The sequence below is a fragment of the Macaca nemestrina genome, chromosome 1 (genome assembly GCF_043159975.1).
Source record: "Macaca nemestrina isolate mMacNem1 chromosome 1, mMacNem.hap1, whole genome shotgun sequence".
Lineage (NCBI taxonomy): Eukaryota > Metazoa > Chordata > Mammalia > Primates > Cercopithecidae > Macaca > Macaca nemestrina.
Genome location: NC_092125.1, coordinates 209,437,331 through 209,460,102, shown reverse-complemented (window position 1 = coordinate 209,460,102; position 22,772 = coordinate 209,437,331). Strand labels below are relative to the sequence as shown.

Genomic DNA, 22,772 nt, shown 5'->3' with positions numbered 1-22,772 from the left:
TTGGCTCACTGCAGCCTCTGCCTCCCAGGCTCAAGCAATCCTCCAGCCTCAGCCTCCCAAGTAGCTGTGACTACAGCTGCACACTACTATGCCCAGCTAATCTTTGTATTTTTGTAGAGAAGAGGTTTCACCATGTTGTCCAGGCTAGTCTCGAACTCCTGGGCTCAAGCAATCCACCCACCTCGGCCTCCCAAAATGCTGGGATTATAGATGTAAGCCACCACTCCCCACCACAAAAGTGCTCTTAATCCTGACAGGTTTTCACTTAGAAGAGGTAGCAGGTTTACCTTTGTGGGGAGATAATTGGCACCAATAAGTAAAAATTACAAGGTGCCAATATGAAGGTCAATTTTCTTTTTCTTTTATTTTTTATTTTTATTTTTGTAGGAGTTTAGGAGCGGGGGTTTAATAGGCAAAAGAAAGAGAAAGAAACAGAAAGGAAAACAGCTCTGTCTTTAGTGAGAAAGATGGGACTTCTGAGAGGAAAAGACTCAATTTTCTTTTTCTTTTAATTTTTTGAAATGGTATCTTGCTCTGTCACCCAGGCTGAAGTGCAGTGGCTCGATCATGGCTCACTGCAGCCTCAAACTCCTGGGCTCAAGCGAATCTCCCACCTCAGCCTCCCGAGTGGCTATGATGACAGGTTCACATCACCACACCTGGACTGAAGGTCAATTTTCTGACCATTAAAACATCCCAATATCTCCAGGAGCTGCTTGGGAGTAGTGAGCCACTTAAGTGGAGGAGATCAAGTCCTGCTAAGTCTCCTCTCTCTCAGGAGATTGGGAGAAATCAATCCCAATGTTTTGGTGGGTCGAGGGCTTTCGTGGGTTACCTGCTCTGAGTTACAGGTGGCCGTTTGAAGAGCGGTCTGCCAGGGTGGGTAGTCTCTCTATTGTCTTATCCAGGGAGGAACTTGTAAGCCAGGCCAGAGGGAGAGGGGGTACCCCTAGGGCAAAGCTTCAGGGGAGACATTTTGGACAGGTGGGGTCGACAGCATTTATCTTCCAGATTCGGCTCTTAGACTTGGTCAAGAGCTAGTCAGAGAAGGATGGATCCGTGAATAAATGGTTATGACCCGCCATCACTTTCCAAACTCACCTCCCACACAGGCCTTTGTAAACAACCCAAGAAAACAACAGGTCCCTTGTAGATTCCGTAAATGTGATCGAGGCTCTGCTGAAGACAGAGGCTCAGAGTGTGGCTAAGGGCAGGAGTAGTTGGGTAGGAGTCACGGTCAGGGTCAGGGGCCTGGGACAAGGGCCCTCGTCTGTCTGCTGAACCCTGGCCTGTGTGGGTTTTTTCATCAAAGCCCCACATTGATCCAGGTGGCCCTGGATGCTGGGCCACCTGTGCCTTGTGGATTTGCTAGGAGGGTTTTTTTTTTTTTTTTTTTTTTTTTTTTGAGACAGAGTCTTGCTCTATCGCCCAGGCTGGAGTGCAGTGGCTCAAGCTCGGCTCACTGCAAGCTCCGCCTCCTGGGTTCAGGCCATTCTCCTGCCTCAGCCTCCCGAGTAGCTGTGACTACAGGCACCCGCCACCACGCCCGTCTAATTTTTTGTATTTTTAGTAGAGACGGGGTTTCACCATGTTAAGCAGGATGGTCTCAATCTCCTGACCTCGCGATCCGCCCACCTCGGCCTCCCAAAGTGCTGGGATTACAGGCGTGAGCCACCACGCCCGGCCACTAGGAGGGTTTTTGAAGAAGGAACTGTGAAATTGAACAGACCCTGGCTTGAATCCTGGCATGGTTTTCATATCAGCCATGTGAAGTTAAGGCAGTTGCTTCTCTGCTGCGAGCCTCAGATTCCTCATCTGCAGAATGGGCAAAGTGCCTGTGCCCTCCTTACTGGATCGGTGTGAGGATTAAGTGAGCTCTCCATCATAAAGCGCCGAGTGCAGTGCCTGACACATAGTGCATTATTATTATGATTAAATTAGCCTCTCTCAGTGAAGACGGGCCTTCCTCTCCCTGTCCTCTCCCTGTTTTCTATGGCCGTGGCCCTTAGTCTTTTTTTTTGTTTGTTTTTTGTTTTTTGTTTTTTGTTTTTTTTTTTTAAACGGAGTCTCGCTCTGTCGCCCAGGCTGGAGTGCAGTGGCGCGATCTCGGCTCACTGCAAGCTCCGCCTCCTGGGTTTACGCCATTCTCCTGCCTCAGCCTCCTGAGTAGCTGGGACTACAGGCGCCCGCCACCGCGCCCGGCTAATTTTTTGTATTTTTAGTAGAGACGTGGTTTCACCGTGGTCTCGATCTCCTGACCTTGTGATCCGCCCGCCTCGGCCTCCCAAAGTGCTGGGATTACAGGCGTGAGCCACCGCGCCCGGCCAGCCCTTAGTCTTAAGGATGTTTGATACTGAAGTGCCCCTGCTGGTCCTCACTTGGTTAACAACTGTGCTGGGGCCCCACACATGAAAACACCCACATCCTTGGCCGTGGCTGTGCTACCACCCTCCCTCCCACCTTCTCTGATGCGGCAGGCACACAGACGCAATTGAAAGCCCTCAGTTCCGAGATGAGGCGAGATATGCTCTGAGATTCCTCACTGTTCTCTGAGAGAGAAGAGTAACTGGGCCCATCCAAAAGACAGTCTGCACCTGGAACTCAGCACCCAGGAGGTCACCCCTGCAGGACCTGTAGAAGAGCCTGTGTCCTGGTGGCCTTAGGTGGCTGCATTACTGGTCAGTGTGTGTATGTGTGTGCATGTGTGTGCATCCCTGTATTCCTGCAGTGAACCAGTCACAGATCCCACTAGTGTGTGTCACAGACAGGGTGGGGCAGTAGGAAGGATGCAGATGTTGCTGTTTGCAACACCCAGGTTCACAAACCAGCTCTGTAGCGCTGGGGCTACATAAGCGTGGAGAGTTAGCTTTATGTATTTATGTATTTATGTATTTATGTATTTATTTCTGAGACAGAGTCTCGCTTTGTCGCCCAGGCTAGAGTGCAGTGGCGCGATCTCAGCTCACTGCAACCTCTGCCTCCTGGGTTTAAGCGATTCTCCTGACTCAGCCTCCCTCAAGAGTAGCTGGGATTACAGGCACCTGCCATCACGCCCGGCTAATTTTCCATGTTGTCCAGGCTGGTGTCAAACTCCTGACTTCAAGTGATCTGCCCACCTTGGCCTCCCAAAGTGCTGGGATTACAGGTGTGAGCCACTGCACCTGGCCGAGAGTTAGCTTTATATGATCAAGTCTCAGGGTCTTCATTTGAGAGAAGAGGAAAGGAAAACTTATCTGATATGGCATTTTGCTAGTTAAATAAGGGCATGGACAGAAACTATCTGGAGCAAGGTCTTGGACCATGGCAAACACTCAGATGATGGCTTCTGTCATTTTTGTGCGTGTTGGTTTCACGGTGAATATGTCCATGGGTCTGGGTTGGCCAGTGATTGTTCCATGTCTCTCTCACTAAGCAAACCTTGATCCGCAGCCATCTATTTGCATCTCTTTTCTGTTTTTAAAGGAATTGTATGAAAGCCTCACTGGTGAGTCTTCTTAGCTTGATATTGGTGAGGCTAGAAGGAGAAAGTTTAGGGAAATACGTACTAATACCCTTCACAGGCTGAGGCAGGGCCAGCATCTCCCCTTGACAGTAGAGGTGGGCAGTGCTGGGTGGGAAAGGCTTTCATTCCAAATTCTCATATTTGTCTGTGCTTTTAAAATTTTATTTTATTTATTTAGTTTTAGAGACAGGGTCTTGCTCTGTCACCCAGGCTGGAATGCAATGGTGCCATCATGGCTTATTGCAGTCTCAAACTCCTGGGCTCAACGGATCCTCCCTCCTCAGCCTCCCAAGTAGTGGGGACTACAGGCACACACCACCACCAGGCTGGCTAATTTGTGCTTATTTTTACAGAAAGAATGTCTCCTTGTTTTCAGCTCCAGATCCCCCTGTCTCTAAGTTAGTTCAGCAAATATTTACTAATATTCACTATAATACTTACAGCCACCATTTAGTGAGCATTTGAAAACACTTTCCATACCCCACTGCTCACTCTCGGCTCCCTGAGGGAAAGGGAGAGGCAGTTCGTTTTACGGGTGAGCAAATGAAGCTGGGAGAAATGCAGTGACTCATTCCAGCCCTTGCACGGCGAAGGAGAGAAGACCCAGACACTTTATCTGAGGAAGGTAGAAGGATATGAGAAAGAACAAGAAATAGTCTCTATCCTCAAGGACCTGACAATGAAATGCAGCATTAATGGCAGACAAAGCGGTGGACACATGCCCCGGTGGTGTTTCTTTGCAGGGCGCTGCTGTGGGAGGGTAGGGGACAGAATCGCTATTTCTGTCTGAGTGGGAGTCTTCCTTGGGGGGCGACTGGGGACTGGGCTGTGTTTTTTGTTTTTTTTTTTTTTGAGATGGAGTCTCGCTCTGTTGCCCAGGCTGGAGTGCAGTGGCGCGATCTTGGCTCACTACAACCTCCACCTCCTGGGTTTAAGCGATTCTCCTGCCTCCCAAGTAGCTGGGACTATAGACGTGCGCCACCATAAGCAGCTAGTTTTTGTATTTTTAGTAGAGATGCGGTTTCACCATGTTGGCCAGGGTGGCCTGGATCTTCTGACCTCAAGTAATCCGCCCACCTCCGCCTCCCAGAGTGCTGGGATTACAGGCATGAGTCACCGTGTCTGGCCTGGGCTGCGTCTTCGAGGCTATATTCTTTTTCTTGGGGAGCAATAGAGCATGGCCAGTCTGAGCCTGTTTCAGGTGTTGGGAGACAGGAAGCCCAGGCAGGGAGACAGAGTGGCAGGAGTGGGGAGGTCAGGCAGAGTCACACGGGGTTCCTAGTGGGAGCCTGAGTATGGGAGTCCGGAGGGTCTGGTCTTGGGAAGGAGGGGTAGATAAGAGCTAGGGAGTGTTAGGCAGGGCCCCGGATTAAGGGAGTGCAGATAAGGTAGAGGCAGAGCCCACCCTATAGATTAACAGGGCCAGGCCACAGAGGCCATTCTGACCCTGTGAAGCCCCCGGGGCAGGCCACTGCCACCAGAGCCCCGAGCTGGGGTGCAGATGGCCTGACCCTAGTGTGTGTGTTTCAAGGGGGGTGCTGACCCCTGCTTCCATCAGAGCTGGGAGAGCAGGAAAGCTGCAGCCCATAGATAAGGACTCTGTGGAGAGATCTTGGGTGAGGACTGGGGAGGCCAATGCCTGGGGCAGCCAGCCCAGAGGCAGCAAAAACCAAGTATGATGGGGGAAGAGGCAGTGCCGTGTTGTCACAGCAGTTTGGCAGAGGGTGGTGTGAGTAGCTGAGATGCTAAAAACAGAGGGTAGAATCAGCCTGTGAAGGGCTTTCACTACCAGATATTGAAGTGTTGACAGGGGGAAATGATTGTTTTCTGAGCCCCAGAATCATATGATCAAACCTATAGTCTGTCGTGCTCACTAGAATGTAAGCTTCCCAAGGCAAGGAGTTCACTGTGTATTCCCAGCACTGAGCACAGCATCAGTTACTTAGTAGGTGCCAGGTTGATATTTAATAGATGTGTTTCATAGATATGTACAGCCACAATATATACAATGTTTATGGATATATATATGTTATGTAGTAAGCATTTTAAAACTGTGATAAGAATACACACTAATGATCAAGGGAGTGGTTACTTTGGGGAAGAGAGGAAATAGGATTGAGATAGAATACAAAAGGGATTTCAGCTATGTCTGATTTTTTTTTCTTATAAAGAAGAACTGGGACCAGGCGCGGTGGCTCACGCCTGTAATCTCAACACTTTGGGAGGCTGAGGTGGGTGGATCACTTGAGGTCAGGAGTTTGAGACCAGCCTGGCCAACATGGTGAAATCTCGTACTACTAAAAATACAAAACAGCTGGATGTGGTGGTGGGAGCTTGTAATCCCAGCTATTCGGGAGACTGAGGCAGGAGAATCACTTGAACCCAGGAGACAGAGGTTGCAGTGAGCTGAGATTGTGCCACTGCACTTCAGCCCGGGTGACAGGGTGAAATTCTGCCTCAAAAAAAAAAAAAAGAAGAAGAAGAACTGGGCTGGGCATGGGAGATCATGCTTGTAATCCCAGCACTTTGGGAGACCAAGGCTGGAGGATCACTTTGAGTCCAGGAGTTTGAGACCAGCCTGGGCAACATAATAACACCTAGCTTCTACAAAAAAAAAGTTTTTTTAATTAGCCAGGCATGGTGGTGAATGCCTGTAGTCCCAGCTACTCAGGAGGCTGAGGTGGGAGGATTACTTGAGCCTGGGAGGTTGAGGCTGCAGTGAGCTATGATCACATCACTGCATTCCAGCGGGGGCAACAGAGTAAGACTCCGTCTCAGATAAATAAATAAATACATAGAAAAACGGAAGAAAACATGACTGTAAACATCTGTTAAATGTGAGTGGTCAGTACATGGGCTCCTGTAATATTTGTCTTCATAATTTAAAAAACATTTCTTACTTTTAAAAAGAAAATAAATGTATGCACCATTTTAAAAAAATGTCCAGAATATCTCTTTCTCCAGTAGATGGCTGTGTTGAGGCCTATGGTTTCTTAAGATTACAAACAAGTCTAGGCAATTCTCTTGAGGTAGACCCTTTGTGGGCTTCCAAATTGTCAGCAGCTGGAGTCAAAGTGCCACTCTAAAATAATGAAGCTAAGCTTGGTTTGCTTCCTTATATTCTTGACACCTATAGTTCAGAGTGATTATTTATTTATTTTTATTTTTATTTTGAGACAGAGTCACTCTGTCACCCAGGTTGGAGTGCTGTGGCGCAATCTCTGCTCACTGCAACCTCTGCCTCCCACGTTCAAGTGATCCTCCTGCCTCAGCCTCCCGAGTAGCTGGGATTACAGGCACCCACCAACATGCCTGGCTAATTTTTGTATTTTTGGTAGAGATGGAGTTTCACCACGTTGACCAGGATGGTCTCAAACTCCTGACCTCAGGTGATCTTCCCACCTCAGCCTCCCAAAGTGCTGAGATTACTGGCATGAGCCACCATGCCAGGCCCAGAGTGATTATTTATATCATTGTGTTTAGATTATGGTTCTTGGTGGAGGATCTCAACACTTCTTTCCAGTGGTGACATCATACTAACTGTGTAAGTCCTGGCTCACCCCTCAAATGTAACATTGTAGCCTTGTGCATTTTGATTCTTAGTGGCCTCAGGGTAAAAAAAAAAATACATTGTACACTCAGAGAGTGAGTCCAAGCTCCACCTCCTACTTGTAGGACCGGTTGATTCACTCAACCACCTTGAGTCCCAGCTTGCTCAATAGAAGGGGTAGATGACGGCTACTTCTCAGTGACTGAGAGGATTAAATCAGATAATATAGTGTGTGGAGTCTCCTGAGACAGAGCCTGGTACATGGTAGATTCCCAAACTGCATTAATTGTCTTCCGATTGAAGGCTTTGTACAATCCAGGCTTTGTTCTCTTTCCCCTTACACCCCAACCATGCCCATTTTTCAAGGCGTATTCGACTGTGTCTCTCCCATGAAATTGTTCCTCACAGCCCAATGGCTCACGTCACTGACTGCTTGATAATCATAGTTCAGAATTAGCCAGGCGTGGTGGCACATGCCTGTCGTCCCAGCTACTCAGGAAGCTGAGGTGGGAAGATCACCTGAGCCCAGGGAGGTCGAGGCTGCAGAGAGCTGTGATGGCACCACTGCGCTCTAGCCTGGGCAACAGAGCAAGACCGTGTCTCAAAAAAATTTTGTTTAAATCATAGTTAATTTTTCATCCATTTATTTATTTATTTTTGCCTCCTCAGATAATAAAGCCTTTAAAAGTAAGAATGCGGACCGGGCGTGGTGGCTCACGCCTGTAATCCCAGCACTTCGGGAGGCTGAGGCGGGCGGATCACGAGGTCAGGAGATTGAGACCATCCTGGCTAACACGGTGAAACCCTGTCTCTACTAAAAATACAAAAAAACTAGCCGGGCGTGGTGGTGGGCGCCTGTAGTTCCAGCTACTTGGGAGGCTGAGGCAGGAGAATGGCGTGAACCTGGGAGGCGGAGCTTGCAGTGAGCGGAGATGGTGCCACTGCACTCCAGCCTGGGCGACAGAGCCAGACTCCGTCTCAGGAAAAAAAAAAAAAAAAAGTAGGAATGCCAGTTCAAGTGTCATTGCAGTCACTGGAGAAAAGCCCACCAGAGTGGAAGATTGACATCTTGGGTTAAATTCTGTTAGGTCAACTTGGGATTCCAGGTAGCTTTGGGGACTTTGGTTTCACCAGTAAAATGGCAACAGTAACTCACCGCACATAGTTTCAAGAGATTGATCCAGATATTTGAAGGAGTTGAGTAAATATTGTTGAATAAATTTAAACCGTTTTGAAAAACAAAGTTCCTTACAAATGTCAGGTATTAGTATGAAATTCCTCCCCCCGCCACGGTATCTAATAATGGGGTTTGTATTTACTTGCTGCCAAGAGAAACTGCATGCTTGAATATTCTACAGTCATCCAGATAAAGACCAAAAGAGGCATCAAGTAGCAATAATAAGGATTTATCTAATTTTAAACAAAACTTCTTCTTTTTTCTCATCAGGATCGAGATGACCACAGCCACCCCTCTGGGGGATACCACCTTCTTCTCCTTGAACATGACCACCAGGGGAGAAGACTTCCTGTATAAGAGTAAGGTCAACTTGGCTTGGAGGCTTGGGGAGGGATGGCAGGTCATGGTCATAGTGCAGAGGTTAAGAGTGTGGGCTCCGGAGGTGGAGTGCCTGGGTCTCAGGCTCAGTTCTGCCACCAGCCAACTGCAGCATTAATGGCAGACAAAGCAATGGACACATGCCTCAGTGGTGTTTCTTTGCAGGGCAGTGCTGTGGAAGGGTGGGGGACAGAATCGCTATTTCTGTCTGAAATAGCGAGTGGGAGTCTTCCTGGGGGGACAACTGGGGACTGGACTGTGTCTCTTTTTTTTTTTTTTTTTTTTGAGACAGAGCACATGACTTTACTGCTCTGTGCCTCCTTTTCCTCATCTATACAATGGGGATATTAAAGAAGCTGCCACATAAGGCAGTTGTGATGACTAAAGGAGATAATCCAGGTCGACAGTTTAGCACAGCCTCTGGTACATGCTAAGTACCTAATGATGATGATTATTGTTATTACTACTGGCTGGGTGTGGTGGCTCACACCTGTAATCCCAGCACTTTGGGAGGCTGAGGCAGGTGGATCACTTGAGGCCAGGAGTTCAAGACCAACCTAGGCAACATAGCAGGACCCTGTCTTTACAAAAATTGTTTTAAAAATTAGCTTGCATGGGGCATGTACCCATGGTCCCAGCTACTCAGGTGGCTGAAAAGGGAAGATCACTTGAGCCTGAGAGTTCAAGGCTGTAGTGAGCTATGATTGTGCCATTGTACTTTAGCCTGGATGACAAAGCAAGACCCCACCTCTAATAATAAATAAATGGTGGTATAATATTTTATTCTATAGGTTGCCATACCTTATTTAACCATTCTCATTTTTAGAATATAAATATTGTCATAATAAACATCTTCATTCATAAACATTTTCTGTATTTAGGATTATTCCCGTAAGATAAATTCTCCAGAATCAAATAGATTGCTTTAAAGTATAAACATGCTTATGATTCTTGATATTTTCTTTTTTTTTTTTTTTTTTTGAGATGGAGTTTTGCTCTTGTCACCCAGGCTGGAGTGCAATGGTGCAATCTTGGCTCACTGCAACCTCTGCCTCCGGGGTTCAAGCGATTCTCCTGCCTAAGCCTCCTGAGTAGCTGGAATTATAGACTCTTGACACCAGGTCTGGCTAATTTTTGTATTTTTAGTAGAGACGGGGTTTCTCCATATTAGCCAGGCTGGTCTCGAACTCCTGACCTCAGGTGATCCACCTGCCTTGGCCTCCCAGAGTGCTGGGATTACAGGCATCAGCCACCAACCACAGCAAGCGGTTTTTGATATTTTCAGTATCAATTCTGACAAGGATGTTGATCTTGAAACTAAAATTGGAGACCAGGTGTGGTGGCTCACACCTATAATTGCAGCACTTTGTGAGGCTGAGACAGGTGGATCACTTGAGGTCAGGAGTTCAAGACCAGCCTGGCCAACATGGTGAAACCCAATGTCTACTAAAAATGCTAAGATTAACCAGGTGTAATGACAGGTGCCTGTAATCCCAGCTACTCAGGAGGCTGAGGCAGGAGAATCGATTGAACCCAGGAGGCAGAGGATGCAGTGAGCTGAGATTGCGCCCCTGAACTCCAGCCTGGGCAACAAGAGTGAAACTCCCTCTCAAAAAAAAAAAAAAAAAAAAAAAAACAAGAAAGAAACTAAAATTGAAGTGTGACATTGGAACTGGGAACTAATATTGAAATTAGAGTCTAAGACATTAAGCTACACGAACATCATCACAGCCTTGTTTTTAATAGTGAAAAACTGAAAACAACCTAAGTATTCTCAATAGAGAATTGGTGAACAGATTGTGGTACACCAAAAAAATGGAGTACTATGCAGCCATGGAAAGTCATGAAGAAAAATATATAATTAAACAGAAAGATGATTACGATTTGTTATAAAACAGTATGTAAACCATGGTTCCTTTTTTTGTTTGTTTTTGAGATGGAGTCTTGCTCTGTTGCTCAGGCTGGAGTTCAGTGGCACGATCTTGGCTCACTGAAACCTCTGCCTCCCGGGTTCAAGCAATTCTCCTGCCTCAGCCTCCTGAGTAGCTGGGATTACAGGTGCACGCAACCACACCTGGCTAATTTTTGTACTTTTAGGAGAGACAGGGTTTCACCATGTTGGTCAGGCTAGTCTCGAACTCCTGACCTTGTGATCTGCCCTCCTTGGCCTCCCAAAGAGCTGGGATTACAGGTGTGAGCCACTGCGCCTGGCCATGGTTCCATTTTTACCAAGTACATATTTTTCCATATTTAGGAATATTTCCTTTAAGACAGATATTCAATCGTATAAGTATTAAATTATTTTAAAACTATAATGGATATTTTTAAAAAAATTTATAGAGATGGAGTCTTGCCATCTTGCCCAGGCTGGTCTGGAATTCCTGAGATCAAGTGATCCTCACCCCTCAGCCTCACAAAGTACTGGGATTACAGATGTGAACCACTGCACCTAGCCAGATATTTATTTATGTATTTGTTTTTATTTTTTGAGATAGAGTCTTGCTCTGTCACCCAGGCTGGAGTGCGGTGGCACAGTCTTGGCTCACTGCAGCCTCAAACTCCCAGGCTCAAGAGATCCTCCCTCCTCAGCCTCCCAAGTAGCTGGTACTACAGGTGCATGCCACCACACCTGGCTAATATTTTATTTCTAGAAACAGGATCTTGCTATGTTGCCCAGGCTAGTCTTGAGCTGGAGCTGATAAGAACCAGGACTTTGCCTAAGGCAGAGTTTTGGCAGACGATGTACTGAGGATGGGGTCCTTCAAGCGCAGCTCGGGGCAGGGGTGCACAGCCACTCCAGATGTGACTGTCCTGGGCTCACCTGGGAGTATCCCAGGACGTTGCCCTCTCTCCTGCTTCCCTTGACCCAGTGAGGATGTGAGGTGCCACAGCAGGGCGTCCTCCCTGTCTGCGTTCAGTTTGCACGTTCACGGTCTCTGCTTCTCTCCTTTCTGTAGGTTCTGGAGCCATTGTTGCTGCCGTTGTGGTCGTTGTCATCATCATCTTCACCGTGGTTCTGATCCTGCTGAAGATGTACAACAGGTACGGATGCCCTGGGCTTTGGAACTGCCTGGCCCCTTCGGCGACTTCAGAATACATGGGAGATGATACGTGGGTGCCCATCGTGTACCTGGCAGTATCCCTGAGCATTTAGTAAATGGTCTAACCCTTGGGGTCCTTTTTGAGTCTGTTCTGTTGAAGGAATTTCAAAGCGACTATTTTTGTACTTGGAGAAATATTTTTTAAATGTAATAATGATAATGACAATGATAATGGTCTTGAGCACTGTGGTAAACATTTGTTTGTAATTTACAGATAATAGAGGAATGTTCAGACCTCTTCTCTCAGAGATCCCTCTGCTAGGTTGTATGAGCTGGCCACATAAGTGTTTGAGATGACAAATACTGGAAGCATGTACCCTGACTCTGCTTTCTGGAGACATATAAGGGGAAATAAAAGAATATAATTTGATCACATGAAAAATAAATTTTATATCTTATCACCTTATATGTAATTACCTTCAGTCGCAACCTTGATGGAAGGTAATTATTTTCAGGGAAGGAATAAAAATTTAAAAACTATAAATAAAACATATTATAGAAGACCTAGAAGCCATTTCTTTACAAAGATATCATGGCCAGGTGTGGTAGTGTGATATGTAATCCCAGCTACTCAGAAGACTGAGGCAGGAGGATGGCTTGAGTCCAGGAGTTTGAGTCCAGCCTGGGCAACACACCAAGACCCTGTCTATAAAAATATATTTGCATATATACATACATATATATGTATTAGAAGTGCACAGATTAATAAGGAAAGCTGTTTACAATATATTATCAAAGTTTGCAAAACAATATATACATGGTAATCACGATCATATACATAGGTTACCCATACACATATCCAAGGGAGAGCAACACAGCAAGGTCTTAACAACTGGTGCGTCTACATGATGACATTGTTAGTTTTTGCTGGGAGGGGGATGTTCCTAAGTTTTGAGGAATAGTAAACACGCATTGTTTTTATAAGAATATGAATATTATTTATAAAGGTAGCTGCTAGATGTGGTGGCTCTGCCTGTAACCCCAGCTAGTCAGGAGGCTGAGGCAGGAGGATCACTTGAGCCCCAGAGTTTGAGAGCAGCTTGGGCAACATAGCAAGACACTGTCTCTGGAAAAAAAAAAAAATGTTTTTAAAATAAAGGTAGCTAGGCCGGGCGTGGTGGCTCACACCTGTAATCCCAGCACTTTGGGAGGCTGAGGTGGGAGGATCACGAGGTCAGGAGTTTGAGACCAGCCTGGTCAACACAGTGAAACCCTATCTCTACTAAAAATACAACAAATTAACTGGGCATGGTGGCGGGTGCCTGTAATCCCAGCTACTTGGGAGGCTGAGGCAGGAGAATCGCTTGAACCCAGAAGATGGAGGTTGCAGTGAGCTGAGATCACACCACTGAACTCTGGTCCAGATGACAGTATGAGACTCTGTCTCAAAAAATTAATTAATTAATTAATTAATTAATTAATTAAAGGTAGCTAATGTATATTGATCTCATACCACATGCCAGGCATGGTTCTAAGCTCCTTACATGTGTTAATGCATTTAATCCTCATCTAACAACCTCACAAGGTGGATACTACTATTATCCTCAATTTTATAGGTATAGAAACACATACAGAAAGATTAAATCGTATGCCCAAGGTTGTTCAGCCCTGATTAGCACAATTGGGATTCAAACCTAAGTTCACCTGGTTTTGAAGAAAGGACTCCCACAATTACATGTAACATGTAATCATAATAACATTAAAAGGTTATTTTAAAAAAATATTTAGGGTATTACAATTTGGGTCTATCCCAAACCAGGAAGTGGCATCAAACCCCAATGTCTACCCTTTATTTTTCTCCATTGTTACTGGAGCTCTGAACCTCTTTTTTAGGTCGTATCTGAATGGAGAATCCACTCAACCCACCCTGTTTGCACTGAGGCCTGGGCTGGGAATTGAGAAACCTGGGTTCAGTAGTCTTTGGTTTGTCAAAATCAAGCAAGTTATTTAACCTCCTCCTGCCTATATGTTGTCATGTTTAAAATGAAGAGTCTCAAAGCTTGATAATTGCATTATAGATGCATTGGAAAATGTCTTTGTTCTTAGGAGTATTTAGGAATGAAGTGGCATGATTCCTGCAACTCACAAATGGTTCATGGTTTTAAAAAACTGTGTGTGAAATAGAGAAAGATAAACTAGTAGAGAGAGAGAAAAAAAAGCAGATGTGACAAATTGTTAGTAATTAGTGAATTGTTCAGCGAAGGGCTGTCTTAGACCATGCTGTGCTGCTATCACAGAATATCTGAGACTGGGTAAATTATACAGGAAAGAGATTTATTTATTGCAGTTCTGGAGGCAGGGAAGTTTAAGATATCGAGGGGCCAGTATCTGGCAAGGGCCTTCTTGCTCTGTTATCCCATGATAGAAGGGCAAAGAGAGAGCAAGAGATCAAATTCACAGCCTATGAAGTCCTTTTATAATTGGCACTAATGGAGTCATGAGGTGGAGTCCTTATGACCTAAACACCTCCCGTTAGGCCCCACCTTTCAATACTGTTGAATTAGGGATTAAGTTTCCAATGCAGGCTTTTTGGGGGCCACATTCAAATTGTAACAAGGGTATTAGAGTATTAACTGTACTATTTTTGCAACTTCCCTGAAGATTTGACATTTTAAACAAATAATTATAAGGCTGGGCACAGTGGCTCATGCCTATAATCCCAGCACCCCAGGAGGCCAAGGCAGGTGGATTGCTTGAATCCAGGAGTTCGAGACCAGCCTGGGCAACATAGGGACACCCTATCTCTACTAAAAATACAAAAAGTTAGCCAGGCATGGGGGTATGCACCTATAGTTCCAGCTATTTGGGAGGTGGAGGTGGGAGAATCACCTGAGCCTGGGATGTTGAGGCTGTAGTGAGCTGAGATTGCACCACTGTACTTCAGTCTGGGCAACCAGGGTGAGACTCTGTCTCAAAAAAAAAAAAAAAAGTGTATATATATATATATATATATATATATATGTCAGCAAGATGAAATATCATGAAGACATGAGAATTCATAATTGTTGGCCAGGCATAGTGGCACACACCTGCTATCCCAGCACTTTGGGAGGTCAAGCAGGAAGGATCACTTGCCCACTGTTCAAGACCAGCCTGGCCAACATGGTGAAACCCCATCTACACTAAAAATACAAAAATTTGGCTGGGTGCGGTGGCTCATGCCTGTAATCACGGCACTTTGGGAGGCCGAAGCAGGTGGATCACCTGAGGTCAGGAGTTCAAGACCAGCCTGACCAACATGTTGAAACCCCATCTCTAATAAAAAATACAAAAATTAGCTGGGCATGGTGACAGGTGCCTGTGATCTCAGCTACTTGGGAGGCTGAGGCAGGAGAGTCACTTGGACCCAGGAGGCGGAGGTTGCAGTGAGGCGAGATCGCTCCACTGTACTCCAGTCTGGGTGACAGAGCGAGACTCTGTCTCAAAAAAAGAAAAAAAAAGAATTCATAATTGCTATTCATTATTGAATTTTATAGCATATTAAATGAAGCCAAGATATATGTTTTAAGTACATTCTCTTTTCAACTATGTAAAAAGTTCTTAAATATTTCTAGCAATAAACTTAGCAAGCATAATGAGGCTGGAAAATGTAACACATGCTACAACTTGGAACATAAAAAAATGTAATATCTTTATTTTTATCTTTTATATAGCCACCTCTGACATTTTACTCATTCCTTAATAGAAACAAATACAATTAAATATCTGATCTAAGTGAAAAAATTGAAGGGCAGACCAGCTGATGCCTAAGGTCCCTTCCAGTTGTAAAATTCTGCGGCGGCAAGTAAGCAACGTGATTTAATGTCCATGTTAATCTACATTAATCTGTTGGCCAGAACTGTAGTCACAGAGCCCATTCCCCACGGCATACTACGGGAAAGACTCAACCATGTGCACACTATCTCCCTACAGGAAAATGAGGACGAGGCGGGAACTGGAGCCCAAGGGCCCCAAGCCAACCACCCCTTCTGCCGTGGGTCCAAACAACAACGGCAGCCAACACCCTCCAACTGTGACCTTCAGCCCTGTTGACGTCCATGTGGAGACTCGGTGACCTCTACCCTGGCGCTATCTCCGCCACTGTCCAAAGAGCCTCTCCAGAGTCAAGACCCAGAGGCACACTCTCTGGCAGCTTCAAGATGAGTTTCTTCTGGTCGGGTCGCCAGAGACATCCTTGACGCAATCTCTGATGCTTCCAGCAATCCTCAACCTTGTCTGCCCTGCCCTCCCCCAGCTATGTCCACATCCTTGCTGCCACCCCACCAAAAAGCTGCAGAACATTCTTTTGTCATCTGATGAGGTAGAGCTATGTTGGGAATCCACCAGTGTGGGCTTGGCTTTCCCCAACACTGTAGTTAGACAGATAGACAGATAGCCCAGGAGCCAGATGTCAGGGAGCACTGCTGAGAGTATCACAATAGGATCTGTCATGGGGTTCCTATCAGATGAAGCACCATATCCACAGCTTCACAGAGCAAAACATTCAATCCCATAACCAGGCACAGGGGAACTAACTTGGACTAACTAACCAGAAAACCTTGTTAATGTATAACTTGTTCCAGTACTACATCTCCGCCTGCTGGCTCATGACGATTGCTCAGCACATATTCCCCTTTTGAAGAAAGGTTGCAAGAAGAACTAAATGATTCTCAAAAGATTTCTGCTTCATTAGTAAAGAGTTAATGAAGGAATAGGGTGACTCTGGGGAATCGTGGCCTCTAGGGTAAGAGCTTGTTGCATTGTCTGTGGGCCTGGAACAATCCTCGTGGTTGATCAGGGTCTTTCTCCCACTCTGGGCTGTATCAACCCTGACTGTCTCAGTCCTTGGCTCCCCTTTATCTGGATTCTGAGCAACCCTGACTGTCCTGTTAATGCCTTGCCTCCAAGGACCAGTATTTGGAGATTAATTAGATTACGACTCTATCTATGTTACCTTTGTCCTTCCTGGTCACCTTGCAGATTCAAGACATGTTCAAAGCAACACATTCACAACCCGTTTCTATTCTATAGAGACCTCATCTCTGACTCCTTAACCTGGAGAACAATCTACCAAGAAGAGAAAGTATTTGGAATTAAGAAATCCTACCATCCAAGCTCTACTTCCTGGTTGTGTGACCTTGGAAAAGTGACTCAACCTCTTTATATTCAGTTTCCTAACCATGAAGTGGAAATGATAACATCTGCCTCACTATAAGAAGTGAAGGACTTAGGAAAACATCTGGAGCATGGTGCCTGGCACCCAGGAGATGCTTAATAAGTGGGAACCAGGATTCTTTTTCTTTTTCTTTTTCTTTTTCTTTTTTTTTTTTTTTTTGACAGAGCCTCACTCTGTCACCTGGGATGGAGTGCAGTGGCACGCTCACAGCTCACTGCAGCCTTGAACTCCTGGGTTCAAGGGATTCTCCCTCCTCAGCCTCCAGAGTAGCTGGGACTACAGGTATGTGTCACCTCACCAGGCTAATTTTTTTATTTTTTATTTTTGTAGAGATGGGGTCTCGCTGTGTTGCCCAGGCTGGTCTTGAACTCCTGACCTCAAATGATCCTTCTGCCTTGGCCTCCCAAAGTGCTGGGATTACAGGCATGGACTACAGTGCCCAGCCTAGGAGCCAACATTATTATTATTATTATTATAGGTTTTTTTTTCAATTGCAAGATAGACATTTCTTCACATTTTAATGATTCTGAAATCAGAACATATCTTGCAATTGATGGGTTCATTAATATAATTGTAGTTCTTTACTTCCTCTCAAAAAGTTGTTTTTAATAAATTATGTATCTTATAATCAATGGCATCTTGGAAACAAGGTAATAAATCTCTATTCTGTTATAGAGAGTGACACACTTTGACATTTAACCTCAAATTTTAGGAGTCTCTCCCTCTTGGGGTCAGAAATCCCTTTTGAGGCTGGGTGTCATGGCTCATGTCTGTAATCCCAGCACTTTGGGAGGCTGAGGCGGGCGGATCACTTGAGGTCAGGAGTTTGAGACCAGGCTGCCCAACATAGCGAAACCCTGTCTCTACTAATAATACAAAAGTTAGCTGGGCATGGTGGTGGGCACCTGTAATCCCACTACTAGGGAGGCTGTGGCATAAGAATCACTTGAACCTAGAAGGCAGAGGTTGCAGTGAGCCGAGATCGTGCCACTCTGGGCAACAGAGTGAAACTGTGTCTCAAAAAAAGAGAAATCCCTTATGAGGGGAAATCAAGAGTCAGGGAGGTAAGAGGTCTGACCCAGGGTCACACAGCTCATGACATCCCACTGGAAAAATACTCTGTGGAATAGCTCTGGAGAAATACTGGCAAATTCCTTCTCCCTGGTCATTATTTCTTCCTACTGTGTTTAAACATCCACCAAGTGCCAGGCACTTTGCAAGGTGATTTCACATAAAGTATCTCATAGGATTAAATTTTCCCAATAACCTGGGGAGGAATTATTTTTTTCAAAACAGATGAAATGTTCTGATTCAAAGAGAGAGAGAGAAAAAAAGTACTTTCCCAAAGTCACACAGCTAGTAAGTCACAAAGACAAGACTCAAAACCAGGTCTCTTGACTCCAAAGTCCGTCTGTTTTGCTGTATCACACTCCTGCCGGCCCGGCTCAAAGCACCACGGATTCTCTTATGGGCTGAACAGGAGGATCATGGGTTTGTCCATGTGTTTGAGTAGAAATCAGGATTCTGGCTTCCAGGCTGAAGGTGAGGGGAAAGCCACTTCTAACTCCTTTGGGCGTCCATGATCACGGCCAAAGGAGCCCCTTCTCAACACATCCAAGTGCTAAGGATTCCTGCTTCATTCACCCTACTACTCAGGCCCAAGGAGCAAGGGGTAGAATGGCATCTAACCAGAGCAAAGCCATTTATTTGAGGGCTCAAGCCATAGACAAATATGCTCCCCTCAACATATTCTGCTTGAAAAAGTTGTTTCAGGGCAGCTGTGGTGGTGCACGCCTGTAATCCCAGCCCTTTGGGAGTCAGAGGCAGTCAGTCGCTTGAGCCCAGGAGTCCAAGACTAGCCTGGGCAACATGGTGAAACCTCGTCTCTACAAAAAATACAAAAATTAGCCAAGTGTGGTGGTGCACGCCTGTATTCCCAGCTACTTGGGAGGCTGAGGTAGGAGGATGGCTTGAGCCTGGGAGGCAGAGGTTGCAGTGAGCTGAGGTCGCATCACTGCACTCCATCTGGGGTGACAGAGGCAGACCCTGTCTCAAAGCATATTTCAACCCTGAAACTAGACTCTTCTGCCCACAGTGCAGTCTTCTAGGGGTTACCCTCTAGTATATGTTCTCTTGCTAAACGAAGGCTTGGAGGTGGAGGAAAGAGTGGGAGATGGAGTGGTGAGGGCGAGGCAAATAAAAGGATTTGAGTGTCTCGTTTTTGACTAATGAAGACAACTCAGTAAACAGCCTGTAAGAAGGGTTCCTATGTGCAAGTTGAGGTGCTACTAAGTATATTAAAACACAACTGCTGCTCTGAAGGAGTTAGCAGCTGGTCTCATGTGGGGACCTCACCACGTGGTTATGTATTTTGTTTCTGATGAGGTGCCTTTCTTAGCAGATGCTGCCTTGTTTGGCCGCCAAAGCAATCAAAGCTAATAAATGCTTAAAGAAAAATATCTGACAATAAAAAGGTTTAAATCAAACATGTGTTGAGTTGATTTCGGTTAAGTTTAGAGTTAACAAATACCGTTTCTAAAATTTCCTTTCCCTGACAAAATAAAGTCCTGAGACAGTCGGGCATGGAGGCTTATGCCTATAACCCCAGCACTTTGGGAGGCCAAGGTGGATGGATCACTTGAGGTTAAGAGTTCAACACCAGCCTGGCCAACATGGAGAAACCCCATCTCTACCAAAAATACAAAAAGTAGCCAGGTGTGGTGGTGGGCACCCATAATCCCAGCTACTTGGGAGACTGAGGCAGGAGAATCGCTTGAACCCAGGAGGCGGAGCTTGCAGTGAGCTGAGATTGTCCCACTGCAGTCCAGCCTGGGCGACAGAGCGAGATTCCATCTCAAAAAAAAAAAAAAAAAGTCCTAAGGGAAAGTCTTTTCAAACACTGTGTCATTTGCGTCATCACTTTTAAAGACTGAAGATGGGCTGGCTGTCAACAGACCTTTCTGTGAGTTGAAAAACTTGTTAACTTGCTAAGATATGACAAAAGAAATCCCATTTCACAGCCTATAGTTAGAATACAAGAGGCACTGACACGCCAAGGATGGGGACTGTTGGAGACCTTAGAATGAACCCTAAAACACCAGTAATGATGTTCACCATAAATGAAGCTCCTACTGTGTGCCAGGCAGAGAATAGACCCTTTATAACCACCAGCAACTTTAATCCTTATAACTCCTATCCATAGGAGCCATCATATCCTATTTTATGGCTCAGGAAACAGGTTCAGGAAGGTAACTTGTCCTTGAGTGATGTAATGAACATTTGTCATTCTTTTGGTGACTGTTGTCATGTTTGGGAAAAGGCCAGACTACCTCCTGCTATGAAAGCTGAAGAGCCCAGATACTTCTTTTCCCAGAATCCTTTCAGCAAGGGTGAGGGACATGACCCAGACTCCTGCTAATCAGACTGATAGACACTCCTGCCATGGACTTTGCATCTAAAAGTTGGTAACATAAAGGGGCAGGAACTGTGCAGAATCTGCCCTGGTGGCATGTATATGGCACCCTCCATTTCAAGAGGCAGCTATATCAGGGATTCTAGTAGCAGTACATTACTGAGTGTCCATAGGGTTGGCTATGTGAGTGATGCCCACAGCAATAGAAATGGTGCCTGCACCAGACGAGCTCTTTAGTGTGATTTAGACACACCTGCAGCATACCTCTGAGCCTAGCTCGGGTCTTCTGGAGATTCCAGCAACTACCTGAGCCCCTTATATCAGCAGAATCACTTCATGCTGTGTGTAACTAAGAACTGAACAGTGTAGGGAATTTGCTTATGGTCACCCACCTGGGAAGTGGCTTGCACTAGAACCCAGGACTCCAAAGCTCTTGTTTTTTTCCCTACAGATGCTTCTAGATGAGGCTGAGTCATCCAAGGATTCTACAACGTGCTGTGGAATCTTGGAGAAAGGAGAGTTGTCTCCAACTGCAGGTATCCCAGAGACTTTGTGACTTGATGAATGTTAATGAAGGGGTATTGGCTGGGTGCAGTGGCTCACACCTGTAATCCCAGCACTTTGGGAGGCCGAGGTGGGCAGATCACTTGAGGTCAGAAGTTTGAGACCAGCCTGGCCAACATGGTGAAACTCCATCTCTACTAAATATACAAAAATTAGCCAGGTGTGGTGACGTATGCCTGTAGTCCCTGCTACTTGCGAGACTGAGGCAGAATGGCTTGAACCCGGGAGGCAGAGGTTGCAGTGAGCTGAGATCACGCCATTGCACTCCAGCCTGGGCAACAGAGTGACTCTCCATCTCAAAAAAAAAAAAAAAAAAAAGGTGGGGGACGGGGAGTATTTAAAAAGAATCTGGGAGAATTGTTAGGATGCTTCTAAGTAAAGTATTTTTTTTTTTAATTTAAGTGCAGTACACACACACAGACACACAAACACAGCTTGAAAAAATCTGCAGCTCAAAATATTTTCACAAACTGACAACATCCACATAACCAGCATGAAGATAAAGAAATAAAATATCAGCACCCCCGATATCTTCCTTTTCCTCCTACTCTGTTCACCTCTGACAGAGGTAAACGCTCTCTTGACTTTCACCATGCTGGAACGACCCTGTCTGCAGGTTGAATGATACAATGTCAACTCTTCTGTTTCTGGTTTCTTTCTTACAACATTGTATTCATAATATTTATTCCTGTTGTCAATGTAGTTGAAGATAATTCATTCTCCTTGCAGTAGTATTTCATTTTGTGAATATAACTATGTTTTATGTATCCATTCTGCTGTCTGATGTATATAAAATTTGTTTCTAGTGTGGGTCTGTAATGATAGTGCCACTGTGAACATTTTGGTCACTGTCCAGTGGTTCTACTATGAATATTTTGATGATTGTATATATGTTTCTGTTGGGAATATTTCCAGTAGAGTAATTGCTAGGCCATAAGATATGTGTATGAATATTCAGCCTCAGTCAACAGAGCCAAACAGTTCTCCAAAGAGTTGTACCGATTTCCATTCCTACTAGCAACGTATGAGAATTCCAGTTGCTCCCTATCTTTCACTAACACTAGGATATCTCCAGCATCTTTAATTTTAGTCATCCTGATGTGTGTGCCGTGGTCTCTCATTGTGGCTTCAATTTGTATTCCCTTATGATTCGTGGAATTGATCACTTTTTCATATGTTGTTGGCCAATTGAATTTCATCTTTTAAGAAGTTACTTTGCAGTCTATTTTTTGGTTTTACTTTTTTTTAATACAAAGTCTTGTTGTGTTGCTCAGGATGGCCTTGAACTCCTGACCTCAAGCAATCCTCCTGCCTCACCCTCCCGAGTAGCTGGGATTACAGACATGAACCACTGTGATCAGCTCAGTTCATATATTTGTATTTGGTTATCTTCCATTTTTGTCATTATTTGTAGGTATTTTTCCTTTTTTTTTTTTTTTTTTTTTTTTTTTGAGACAGAGTCTCACTCTGTCGCCCAGGTTGGAGTGCAGTGGCACGACCTCGGCTCACTGCAACCTCTGCCTCCCGAGTTCAAGCGATTCTTCTGCCTCAGCCTCCCAAGTAGCTGGGACCATAGGCCTGCGCCACCACACCCAGCTAATTTTTTGTATTTTTAGTAGAGACAGGGTTTCACCATGTTAGCCAGGATGGTCTCGATCTCCTGACCTCATGATCCACCCGCCTCAGCCTCCCAAAGTGCTGGGATTACAGGCTTCAGCCACCGCGCCCAGCCAGTCTTGATTTCTTGACCTTGCGATTTGCCTGCCTCAGCCTCCTAAAGTGCTGGGATTATAGGTGGAGCAACCACACTGGCCACATTCTGGATATATTAATAAGTCCTTTGTTGTCCTATGGCTTGCCTTTTAAAGTTCCTTTTTTTTGAGACAGTCTCCCTTTGTAGCCCAGGCTGGAGTGCAGTGGTGTGATCTCGGTT

The 22,772-nt window shown here is 45.4% G+C and overlaps 1 protein-coding gene across 4 annotated transcripts in view; it reads left to right on the top strand.

Annotated features, from left to right (window-relative positions):
- The window catches only part of NCMA (non-compact myelin associated protein), a 51,916-nt gene extending 32,573 nt beyond the window's left edge, over positions 1–19,343 (top strand). For all 4 annotated transcript variants that reach the window (XM_071098563.1, XM_011762871.3, XM_071098573.1 and 1 more), the window contains exons 2-4: positions 8,500–8,588; positions 11,565–11,649; positions 15,621–19,343. In XM_071098563.1, the coding sequence (XP_070954664.1) occupies positions 8,507–8,588; positions 11,565–11,649; positions 15,621–15,762 (309 nt within the window). In that variant the 5' untranslated portion in view covers positions 8,500–8,506 and the 3' untranslated portion in view covers positions 15,763–19,343. The remainder of the gene's footprint in view (positions 1–8,499; positions 8,589–11,564; positions 11,650–15,620) is intronic.
- Positions 19,344–22,772: the final 3,429 nt, after the last annotated feature.